This window comes from Salvelinus fontinalis, chromosome 7, assembly GCF_029448725.1.
Source record: "Salvelinus fontinalis isolate EN_2023a chromosome 7, ASM2944872v1, whole genome shotgun sequence".
Taxonomy (NCBI): domain Eukaryota; kingdom Metazoa; phylum Chordata; class Actinopteri; order Salmoniformes; family Salmonidae; genus Salvelinus; species Salvelinus fontinalis.
In genome coordinates, this window is record NC_074671.1 from 19,366,255 (window position 1) to 19,378,862 (window position 12,608).

The 12,608-nt window shown below is 44.3% G+C and overlaps 1 protein-coding gene across 23 annotated transcripts in view; it reads left to right on the plus strand.

The window, feature by feature from the left end:
• LOC129859164 (histone-lysine N-methyltransferase 2C-like) overlaps positions 1–12,608 on the plus strand; it is a 216,761-nt gene that overhangs the window by 59,809 nt on the left and 144,344 nt on the right. For all 23 annotated transcript variants that reach the window (XM_055928604.1, XM_055928584.1, XM_055928588.1 and 20 more), the window contains exons 7-9: positions 2,693–2,855; positions 6,150–6,318; positions 10,699–10,813. In XM_055928604.1, coding sequence (XP_055784579.1) covers positions 2,693–2,855; positions 6,150–6,318; positions 10,699–10,813 — 447 coding nt within the window. The remainder of the gene's footprint in view (positions 1–2,692; positions 2,856–6,149; positions 6,319–10,698; positions 10,814–12,608) is intronic.

Below are 12,608 nucleotides of genomic sequence, written 5' to 3' on the forward strand. Positions count from 1 at the left end.
AAAAAAAAAAAAGTGATGGGGTATTGTGCGTAGGCCAGTGACATAAAAAAAAAATCAGGCTGTAACACAACAAAATGTGGAAAAAATCAAAGTGTGTGAATACTTTCTGAAGGCACTGTATGTGGCTCCCTAGTGGCACAGCGGTCTAAGGCACTGCATCTCAGTGCTAAAGGTGTCACTATAGACCCTGGTTTGATTCCGGGCTATATCACAACCAGCCGTGATTGGGAGTCCCGTAGGGAGGCGCACAATTGGCCCAGTGTCGTTAGGGTTTGGCTGGGGTAGGCCGTCATTTTAAATAAGAATTTGTTCTTAACTGACTTGCCTAGTTAAATAAATACAAATGTGTTAGCCTGTGTGTGTGACAGAGGCAGCCCATACACTAGTATCTTTGTGTGAGTATCGTATGTAGGCCTATCCTATGGATTATTGTGTGTATCTACACATCGTGTAGGCCTATCTACTGTATGTGTGTGATAGAAACAGCATAGTTTTTCGGCAGAGGCTGTTGGCTGCCCAGTCAGGACTCTCCCACCAGTGGTATTCTGCCCTTCAAGTGTGAGGTGACAACGTTTGGCAGCGAGCCATGAAACCCCCAGGCGTTAGGACATCAGGATAACACTTCAGCCCCTTAGCACCTTAAATGCAGGGCTACGGTGTATCACCTTATCTGCTGTTGAAGTGGACCATGTCTGACTGACTCATTGGTAAGATGACGCAACACAGGCCAGGTTCTTCTTTCTAAACTATGTGTAGCAGTGTGTGTTGCGTTCTTCTACAGAATTTTTATAGGCAATGGGATATTTCATAATTTTCCAAGATATTTAAATGTTAAATCGACAGGTTTCTAAGTGTAACTCACAGTTCTTCTACGCTCTGTGTTTGAAAGGTTGGGGCTATTACCCTTTTCACACTACTGAGTTGACTATCCAAACGGATAATGTGAAATAACATTTCTAAACCAGTATGGTTTGGGTTTGCACAATGGTGTGAAAACTGCTATGTGATACCAGTCTGGTCCAGTTCCCATAAGGCCTTGTTCCATTCTCAGTGGCACTGGACCAGATATCTATCCGTTGCTATTCCTCTCAGGTTTGCTCCATTTGGATGGTAGCCATTTTGGCTCTTTGTAGAGAAGGGAGAGTTTGGTTGGGTTGGCCACTATCCTTCTGCATCAACGACGCCTTTTTCGGGGGTTGTTGGGAGAAAAGCGTGCTCAAAAAATCGGTATGGCGAGATGGAAACTCTCCCTTTTTTATGAAATATTTAAATTTCTGCTTGGTGTTAGGATTAGGAAAGAGAACCCCGAACCACACTGTAATGCGATTACAGCAATCGTGTTTAATGATTATTTTCAACAAAGCAACGGAGGATTATGGTTTGAAGAGAAGGGGTGACATTATTTTGAAGGGGTTACTTTATTTTCATTACTCCCTATGTAGTTTCTGATGGGTGTAATGAGCATAGAAATAGAATTATGGAACATTGACTTGGAATGGGAATGTATGTTCTATTCATTCTATTTCTATGGTAATACATTCTTGTCTGGGTCGTGCCACGCCGGGCTTGGTCCCGTCTGCGACGACATCCCACAGAATATCCTTCCCATTATTTATTTATTTATTTATTTATTTATTTATTTAGTTCATTTTTTTTCATTGAACCTTTATTTAACTAGTCAAGTCAGTTAAGAATAACTTATTTACAATGCCTCAAGGAAGTCGCTGGTGCACGGGCGGTAATTGCCCAACGCTCGGTGTATAAATGTGTTTGCTGGTTGTTGCATGTTGGCCCCCCCCGGCCAAGGGTTTCTAGAATGAGGGAGGGAAAGGGAAAAAGAGGGGGAGGGAAAGGGAGCAACATAAAGTGCTGACTTGAGTCATTTTGACTTCAAGGCCCCATTCTTTCTCTGCTCCTGACAGCTTTCATTATTCAAAGACGAGCTCTCGTTCTCAGGCCGTGGGTTTAAATGTCAGTCTATATTCAGGTGCTACTGCCAGGTTCGCTCGCCTTGTACCAGAGCACTTCATTTAAGCAGTCTTTTTTTTTTACCATAATAGCAATTCTCTACCATTACTGAGGTCGGCTTCAATTTCAACCTGGGTTTTGAATCCAATATGCATTTTGCTTCTTAATTTCAGTGGCGAGGCATGATGAAAACTTATGAGAGATTTTATGTGGAAAAGCAACAATTATTTTTAGACTGGGAGGGGTTAGAGCTGAAATTTGTCAATAACTTGACAATTGTAGTAAGCACGTGCGAATTGATGTTTAAAACACTTTTAGTAAGTGCCAAAACTGAAATCTGGGGTATATGTTTAGTTAGAAGCATTTCATGTAGCAAGTGTAGATCAAGCATAGCGTCTCCAATGACAGTGTTTGACTAAAACTGAACAGCTAAACTGGGGGTCTGTTCAGGAGGATGCAACTATGCAGGATGTTTAGATAGAAATGTATTCTTTGGAACAGATATGATTGTCTATCAGGTTGACAGGGAATCGTGTCAGGCTCTGTTCTATTTCTATCTGCAATGTTCAGAAGGTTTCATCTAGAAAAAAACACTTATTTTTTTCCCTGTAGGGTATTATTGAGTGAAAACCAGGAACATCTAAGAATCGGAACTAGCTTTCTTAATCTCCCTCTCGTTTTCTCTCTCTCTGACTCTGTTTCTGTCTCTGTCTGTGTTTTGCAGTGCTGTGCATACTGTAAGCGCCTTGGAGCATCTATCAAGTGCTGTGAGGAAGGCTGCTGCCGCTCCTACCATTTCCCCTGCGCCGCCGCCTCTGGAACTTTCCAGGACCTGCGCCGACACACTCTCCTCTGCCCAGACCACCTCCAGCTGGCCTCACAAAGATGTGAGTATAGACCCTTTGTCCCACTGGGAGAATGAGGATAGATTTCACTATAGATGTCTAGTAGACAAAAGGCCAACACTAGACACAACACAAGGCTTACGATAAGTGACATAATATTTATGCCAACTCGTATCTATTCTGATTCTTACTAAAGAACCAATTCTAACTGATTTCACATCTGATATTTCCCTTGGTCACAAGCAGCCATGACATGCTGCAGAATCAGTGTCACATAGGTTTCATGAAATTCACTCCGTCTTGCCAAATCACCCTTTTTTATGTTTTGGCTAGTATGTGAAATTCAAAGTGATGTTACCTTCTCATTGAATAAAATGTCTTTACACATGATGATTCTTGAAAAAATGTGCACCATTTATGTTAACGTAATGGTCCATAAAGTTACTTCCCAGGCCATGTGTTCAGTGAAATGTTCCTTTTGGAGTATGTTGTCCTTTTAAATATAGTGCCTCCCTGAACTGTCCCTTTAATATTATGTCCCCTCCATGAACTGTCCCTTAAACTCTCAGTTCTGAGATCCCAGCAAAAATTAGATGTTATTTATCTGCATGTCCAGTCCTTATATTTAGCCTCACAATGAAGTGTTTTACCATTTTCCTTTCAGGACAACCAGGGCTACAAGTAGACCACAATTTGACATAAACAGTTGTATTCATGAGTGTTATTGACAAATGTCAATAAATAAATAACTGTCCGCCAAAGCAAAAACCTGATAAAAGTAAATGTCATTGAATGCTGTAAGTGCAGATTTTTTTTACTCAATGGGAAATTAATATCAAATCAAATGTATTTATATAGCCCTTCTTACATCAGCTGATATCTCAAAGTGCTGTACAGAAACCTAGCCTAAAACCCCAAACAGCAAGCAATGCAGGTGTAGAAGCACGGTGGCTAGGAAAAACTCCCTAGAAAGGCCAAAACCTAGGAAGAAACATAGAGAGGAACCAGGCTATGATGGGTGGCCAGTCCTCTTCTGGCTGTGCCGGCTGGAGATTATAACAGAACATGGCCAAGATGTTCAAATTTTCATGCATGGTCAAATAATAATAATCACAGTAGTTGTCGAGGGTGCAGCACCTCAGGAGTAAGTGTCAGTTGGCTTTTCATAGCCGATCATTAAGAGTATCTCTACCGCTCCTGCGGTCTCTAGAGAGTTGAAAACAGCAGGTCTGGGACAGGTAGCACGTCCGGTGAACAGGTCAGGGTTCCATAGCCGCAGGCAGAACAGTTGAAACTGGAGCAGCAGCACGGCCAGGTGGCCTGGGGATGAAGGAGTCATCATGCCAGGTAGTCCTGAGGCATGGTCCTAGGGCTCAGGTCCTCCGAGAGAGAAAGAAAGAAAGAGAGAAAGAGAGTATTAGAGAGCGCATACTTAAATTCACACAGGACACCGAATAAGACAGGAGAAGTACTCCAGATATAACAAACTGACGCTAGCCCCCCGACACATAAACTACTGCAGCAAAAATACTGGAGGCTGAGACGGGAGGGGTCAGGAGACACTGTGGCCCATCCGATGATACCCCCGGACAGTGCCATACAGGAAGGATATAACCCCACCCACTTTGCCAAAGCACAGCCCCCACACCACTAGAGGGATATCTTCAACCACCAACTTACCATCCTGAGACAAGGCCAACTAGTCACTAACAAATGTGCGGAGTTTGGCCATTGTGACAAACTGTGTGATCTTATTACAGTATTATAGACACTACGTCCTAGGATTTCCTATGATCTTCTATGTAGATGCGCCCCGTACAATATTATAGACACTACGTCCTGGGATTTCCTATGATCTTCTATGTACAGTGGGGAGAACAAGTATTTGAGACACTGCCGATTTTGCAGGTTTTCCTACTTACAAAGCATGTAGAGGTCTGTAATTTTTATCATAGGTACACTTCAACTGTGAGAAACGGAATCTAAAACAAAAATCCAGAAAATCACATTGTATGATTTTTAAGTAATTAATTTGCATTTTATTGCATGACATACGTATTTGATTACCTACCAGCCAGTAACAATTCCGGCTCTCACAGACCTGTTAGTTTTTCTTTAAGAAGCCCTCCTCCACTCATTACCTGTATTAACTGCACCTGTTTGAACTCGTTACCTGTATAAAAGACACCTGTCCACACACTCAATCAAACAGACTCCAACCTCTCCACAATGGAGAGGGTGTAAGGACATCAGGGATACAATTGTAGACCTGCACAAGGCTGGGATGGGCTACAGGACAATAGGCAAGCAGCTTGGTGAGAAGGCAACAACTGTTGGCGCAATTATTAGAAAATGGAAGAAGTTCAAGATGACGGTCAATCACCCTCGGTCTGGGGCTCCATGCAAGATCTCACCTCGTGGGGCATCAATGATCATGAGGAAGGTCAGGGATTAGCCCAGAACTACACGGCAGGACCTGGTCAATGACCTGAAGAGAGCTGGGACCACAGTCTCAAAGAAAACCATTAGTAACACACTACGCCGTCATGGATTAAAATCCTGCAGCGCACGCAAGGTCCCCCTTCTCAAGCCAGCGCATGTCCAGGCCCGTCTGAAGTTTGCCAATGACCATATGGATGATCCAGAGGAGGAATGGGAGAAGGTCATGTGGTCTGATGAGACAAAAATAGAGCTTTTTTGTCTAAACTCCACTCGCCGTGTTTGGAGGAAGAAGGATAAGTACAACCCCAAGAACACCATCCCAACCGTGAAGCATGGAGGTGGAAACATCATTCTTTGGGGATGCTTTTCTGCAAAGGGGACAGGACGACTGCACCGTATTGAGGGGAGGATGGATGGGGCCATGTATCGCGAGATCTTGGCCAACAACCTCCTTCCATCAGTAAGAGCATTGAAGATGGGTCGTGGCTGGGTCTTCCAGCATGACAACGACCCGAAACACACAGCCAGGGCAACTAAGGAGTGGCTCCGTAAGAAGCATCTCAAGGTCCTGGAGTGGCCTAGCCAGTCTCCAGACCTGAACCCAATAGAAAATCTTTGAAGGGAGCTGAAAGTCCGTATTGCCTAGCGACAGCCCCGAAACCTGAAGGATCTGGAGAAGGTCTGTATGGAGGAGTGTATGGCCCCTTCGGGATCTGCCCTTGTCTCACAAACACCTCTAGCTCAGCCCACGTTAATCACACAGACGGATGCAAAAGAAATTGACGAATCCAATGGTACATTGGTACCCAGAAGTCTGTAGCTCAAACACACAATGTTTAAAAGGGATTACGGTGAGACTCATTGGGTTAATATGATTTTCCTCCTTACCTACAGGTAAAGAGGTGAAGTGCTTGTTGTGTGGCAGTGCTGGGGACCTGCAGGACCTGCTCTTCTGCAGCTCGTGTGGGCAGCACTACCACGGGGCTTGTCTGGACGTGAGTGTTACCCCCCTGAAGAGGGCCGGGTGGCAGTGCCCCGAGTGCAAAGTCTGTCTGACCTGCAGGTAATGGCTGTGTGCCCTAGTAGCCATTTGCGCTAGTTAGCTGTGTGCGCTATTAACCATTGCGCTAGTAGCCATCATGTGGTGTTGTCACGTAGTTGACTGACAATGGCAAAGTTATTTAGACAATTACCTAAGTTGACTGAGTTGACACAAAATGGACCCCATTCCTAACTTTGTCACTCCCCTGAGCCATAGTCCACTCAGCATTCATCCTCATCCCGAGTGAAAAAACTCCACTGACTTATGTGATTTCTATCAGGGATAGCTATGAACTAATAGGAAAACATGTCTGGTCCTGCACCCAGCTGAATATAGACAGCCCACTGTTTTTTTTGTTCTTCAAAGAAACCGAAAAAAGAGAATTGAGCCATTTGGGAGATGGTGTTGAGGAGTCAGTTTCGATCTTGTTGGAGTTTTCTGTTTTCTGAAGGGTCTATAGGAAGATAAAAGGGGAAAGAGTCTTATTTTTTTGCATGTGGAATTAATAACAAGCGTATTTTGCAGGAGCATGGGAGCATTGAAAGAAAAGATAAGAGAGCTGGTGAGATTTGTGTGCATACTGTGTTGGATCAGCCCCAAGGTCCCTACACATACAACCAGCCAAGCAAAGTCAAGTCCTTCGCAGGGCAGTCTGCTTTAATGTAAAGTGTTTTTCTTTGTGGAAGGGGGTGTGTTGTGGGTGTGTGTGTGTTTTGTGGTGGGTGTGTAGTAGAGCTATGTGTGTGTGTGTGGTTTCTGTAGTGTGTGTGGTTGGGGGGGCTCTGTGTGTGTGTGTGTGTGTGTGTGTGTGTGTGTGTGTGTGTGTGTAGTGGTATATGCTTGGGAGGAGTCACATTTTGTGGGAGTATAGTAAAGAATAGATGAAAGATGGGGATGACTAAATCTGAGAGATGATGAGTCAAAGTGCTCCAGGAGTGGAGAGTTGAAGCCAGCAAATGAAGTAATTGGAAACCAAAAGAGCATGAACTATTGGTGTGTCTCGTTTGAAGGACTGCTTTTTAAGATTTTGAAGAGTTTGCTTAACTCTGAATGTGTTCATTTCATGGAAGTGAGCTCCCCTACTAAAACCATGTTTTTGGTAGCGTAATGATTAGCACGCTAGCCTCTGGGGAGTGAAGTGTTGTTGATTTGAGATGGAATCCCACGTGGGACATGCAGGTTTATTTCCATTGCATTGGCTTGTCGTGGGCTGTCAATCAAATCACATTTTATTAGTCATATGCGCCGAATACAACAGTGAAATGCTTACTTACAAGCCCCTAACCAACAATGCACTGTAAAAAATAAAATAAAATAAGAATACGAAATAATAGTAACAAGTTATTAAAGAGCAGCAGTAAAAAACAATAGCGAGACTATATACTGGGGGGCTACTGGTACAGAGTCAATGTGCGGGGGCACTGGTTAGTTGAGGTAATATGTACATGTAGGTAGAGTTATTAAAGTGACTATGCATAGATGATAACAACAAAGCAGCAGCGGTGGAAAAGAGGAAGGGGGGGATGCAAATAGTCTGGGTGGCCATTTGATTTGATGTTCAGGAGTCTTATGGCTTGGGGGTAGAAGCTGTTTAGAAGCCTCTTGGACCAAGACTTGGTGCTCCGGTACCGCTTGCCGTGCGGTAGCAGAGAGAACAGTCTATGACTAGGGTGGCTGGAGTCTTTGACAATTTTTAGGGCCTTCCTCTGACTGCCTGATATAGAGGTCCTGGATGGCAGGATGCTTGGCCCCAGGGATGTACTAGGCCGTACGCACTACCCTCTGTTGTGCCTTGCGGTCGGAGGCCAAGCAGTTGCCATACCAGGCAGTGATGCAACCAGTCAGGGGATGCTCTCGATGGTGCAGCTGTAGAACCCTTTGGGGATCTGAGGACCCATGCCAAATCTTTTCAGTCTCCTGTGGGGGAATAGGTTTTGTCGTGCCCTCTTCACGACTGTCTTGGTGTGCTTAAACCAAGGAACTTGAAGCTCTCAATCTGCTCCACTGCATCCTCGTTGATGAGAATGGGGGCGTGCTCAGTCCTCTTTTTCCTGTAGTCCACAATCATCTCCTTTTGTCTTGAGCATGTTGAGGGAGAGGTTGCTGTCCTGGCACCACACGGTCAGGTCTCTGACCTCCTCCCTATAGGCTGTCTTGTTGTTGTCGGTGATCATACCTACCACTCATCGGCAAACTTAATGATGGTGTTGGAGTTGTGCCTGGCCGTGCAGTCATGAGTGAACAGGGAGTACAGGAGGGGACTGAGCAGGCACCCCTGAGTGGCCCCTGTGTTGATGATTGTGACGGATGTGTTGTTACCTACCCTTACCACCTGGAGGCGGCCCGTCAGGAAGTCCAGGATCCAGTTGCGGTGTTTAGTCCCAGGGTCCTTTGCTTATTGATGAGCTTTGAGGGCACTATGGTGTTGAACGCTGAGCTGTAGTCAATGAATAGAGCTTGCACTCCAATTATGGGCAGAATGTAACAGAAGCCCTTGGTCCAAGGCACTGCATCTCAGTGCTAGAGGCGTCACTACAGACCATGGTTCGGTTCCAGGCTGGATCACAACCTGCCGTGATTGGGAGTCCCATAGGGCAGTGCACAATAGGCCCAGCGTCGTCTGGGTTTGGCCGGGGTAGGCCGTCATTGTAAATAAGAATTTGTTCTTAACTGACTTGCCTAGTTAAATAAAGGTTAAATATATTTTTTTTTTAGGGAGATCGCATTTGAGATTGTGGGCATTGAATGTCTGCTGCCTATATGTACTACTAGGATAAGAGGCCTACTGTAAAGCCTGTATGCAGGGATAAGAGGACTACTGTAAAGCCTGTATGCAGGGATAAGAGGCCTACTGTAAAGCCTGTATGCAGGGATAAGAGGCCTACTGTAAAGCCTGTATGTAGGGATAAGAGGCCTACTGTAAAGCCTGCACCATTGTGCTGAGCTGAGATAAGCTTACAAGGGAGAGAGTTGGAAAAGCTTAGTGAAAATATAGTGCAGTTTTAATAACAGATGGGGAGCTGGGGAATTGGTGGGGGGAGAGGGATGGGGGGCCAGGGGGTGTTGGTTAGGCAGCAGCAGCACTCAGAGTGATATAGGGACGTGTGTGTGTATGTGCGTGACTCCACTGCACAGCTGTAAATATCAGATGACGTTCTCATTCAGGTTGGATTCTTGTCATCTGAAATACAGGCTACTGGGATTTGATAGATTTCTGGGCTCGAGCCTCTTCACTAATACCATAACCCCCCACCGCACACACACACACACACACACACACACACACACACACACACACACACACACACACACACACACACACACACACACACACACACACACACACACACACACACACACACACACACACACACAATAAATCTTACATTTAGGTCTCTTGATTTATTCTTTGAACAACATTCATGCATCCAAAATCTGCCACGGAGGGACGGTTCTCGATGGCGGGTGCCGTTTAATGGTGCGTTTGATTGGCTGGACTAATTTAGAATCTTGAAGTTCAGGGAATTGGAATCTATGAAGGAAACGTGTTCTTTTCTCGTTCCTATAACAACTTATGTGTCCCAGGTAATGGAAAAGACGTCATGTTCACAACGTGGTGTGTGAGATCATTTGTGTGTTTATAAAATGTATTGCATTGAACATAATCAGTGAGGGTTTTTTACCCCACACTGACAAACCAAATTTGAGTTCTCAACTGTCTGGCTTTCTTTTATTCCTTGTTTTTTATTTGACCTTTATTTATACAGGTTTTTTCTCATTGAGATAATATCTCTTTTCCAAGAGAGACCTGGTCCAATAGCAGCAGGGGGAACAACGTTTCAGACAAAACAACTTACATACACTAACACAACATTAAACAAAACTATAAACACACATACAGTACAACAATTACATATTACATTAAAGACACAAACATCTTGACTAAAAACTGCTGGCCTAAAAACAATTACACTCTTCTATGATATATACATCGATCAAGTGTTTAAACTCCACCAACGAAACTAGATCATCACATTTTAAAATGTTTTCCACCTCTCCCTCCTTGTACTTTATTGATAAATTAATGTAGTTCGTCTTATTCCTAAACTCTGAATCAGCCAGCGATAAAGAACCTATAGACACTGAGACCCTGGAGGACCAGACTCAATGATCCCTCTCCTGAACCACACAGATAAAAACCAAAGTGACAGTTGAAAATGGTTAGGGTGTCTGTCTTTGCGGTTGGGAAACATAAACCCTAGTACTGTCCATACTACTACTCCCATGCCATTTTTCTCTCTAGTCTAGGTTGTGTGTGTGTGTGTTACATTGGGTGTGTGTAATTTTGTGCGTGTCGTATATTATTGTGTGTGTGTAATATTTCTCCCGTGTGTGTTGCAGGAACCCGGGGGAGGACAGCAAGATGCTGGTCTGTGACATGTGCGATAAAGGCTATCACACCTTTTGTCTCCAGCCTACCATGAAATCCATCCCCACCAACGGCTGGCGGTGCAAGGTAAGAAACACTCCAAATCCTTTATACAACACAGGGAATACCGTCGGGCCGAGACAGGAGAGTATGCATGAGGTATAAAGTGCTGTCAATTTACCCCACGGGGGAAATGCTCTGAAGGAACGTGAGTGAAGCTCATGTCTTTTTGAAGCAAGTCTCCCTGCACCGTTTCATCCTTCCCCCGGCCTCTCTCTTTTCTGCTCCTCACTCTGTCTCTCACTCTTGTTATTTTCCCCCTCTCGCTCCGTCTCTCAATTGCCTCCTAAGACTCTTCCGTCTGTTTTACCGTACCCCCTATCCTCTCATTCTTCTACCTCCCTCTCTCTCTCTTTTTCCGTCTCTCTCCATCCCTCCACTGTCCCCTAAGAGTCTCCCAGCTGTTTTTATCCAGCAGTTGAAAATAGCTTTTGGGGCTTTTAGTGCCTTTTTGTAGTGGCTTTTTATGCCGCAGGAGGTGGGGGGGAGATACAAACCTCAAACATGGGCAGTAAAGTTTGTTTCCCCCAGCTTGGCTGTGGGTTGCAGTGGGGGCACGCAAGCACCCAAGCTTTCATCTCCACTATTGAGCTCTGTATTAAGTCATAAAAGGGAGATTCTGGGCTTAGTGTGGTTGCTAAAATGGAGGGAGGAAAAAAACTGTAGATACATAAGAATAGAGTGCCATAAGCTGAGATGGCCCCCAACCTTTTTACCGTACTGTAAAGGGGAACAGTATTTCTTATTGCATTCTGGAAGACTCGGGACTTGTGAGGATTTCTTTGTTTCAATCTTTTATCTTTCAAACCACAATGTTTGTTTTCATTCACCCATTTTACTTAGTTACTGTGTGGTACAAAGGGGAGAAGTCTAAAATGTCTTCCCAAGACCCGCAATGCTGCTGTTTTGTTTCCACATTTTACTGGAGCAGAGATTTATCATGTTGCGCCATTTTAAAGGGAAAATCCACTCAAGAAAAACAATTCGAGCTACAGACTTCTTATATACAGTACCAGTCAAAAGTTTGGACACACCTACTCATTCCAGGGTTTTTATTTATTTTTACTATTTTCTACATTGTAGATTAATAGTGAAGACATCAAAACTATGAAATAACGTGTTAAACAAATCAAAAGATATTTGAGATTCTTCAAAGTAGCCACCCTTTGCATTGATGACAGCTTTGCACACTCTTGGCATTTATATTTTTATTAGTCCACTGTTGATACAGTCCCAAAATGCTTTGCATGTCAGCAGTCACGGTTTCAAGTTATTGGAATTTCAAGAAGCAAAGTGTCACCGGCCACATCATGATGATGCAAAACATTTTGGGACTGTATCAGCAGTGGACGAATTAAAAAAATACAAAATTATAGATTTTGAGTGGATTTTCCCTTTAAAATTTGATTGTAAGAATGCTGCCTCATTTCACTGTAAAGGCATTGCCTTAGGTCCATAGACATCCATCATTTGGACCCTTATTGAGATACTGCCAATTGAAACCCACCATTCTCATTGACATCCGCACTGGGGTGAATTTACAAGTCTCACAAGTCTCACTGTCTGTGGAGGCAGGAGATTGAGACGTAATCTGAGCTAATCCATTTCACATCCGCCCCTTCACCCTGCCAGCACCCATACGCACAGGGGTGAGAAGAGACGGTGATAGGGGATGGAGGAGTGACATGACGAGGTGAGGATAAATTGAGGGGGGAAGGTTGAGGGACAGAGGGAGGGATGAGTAAGAGTGTTGCAAAACGGAGGGATCGACTGGGAGTGGAAAGGAAGGTTGAAACAATGGAGGGATGAAGAGAATGGCAGA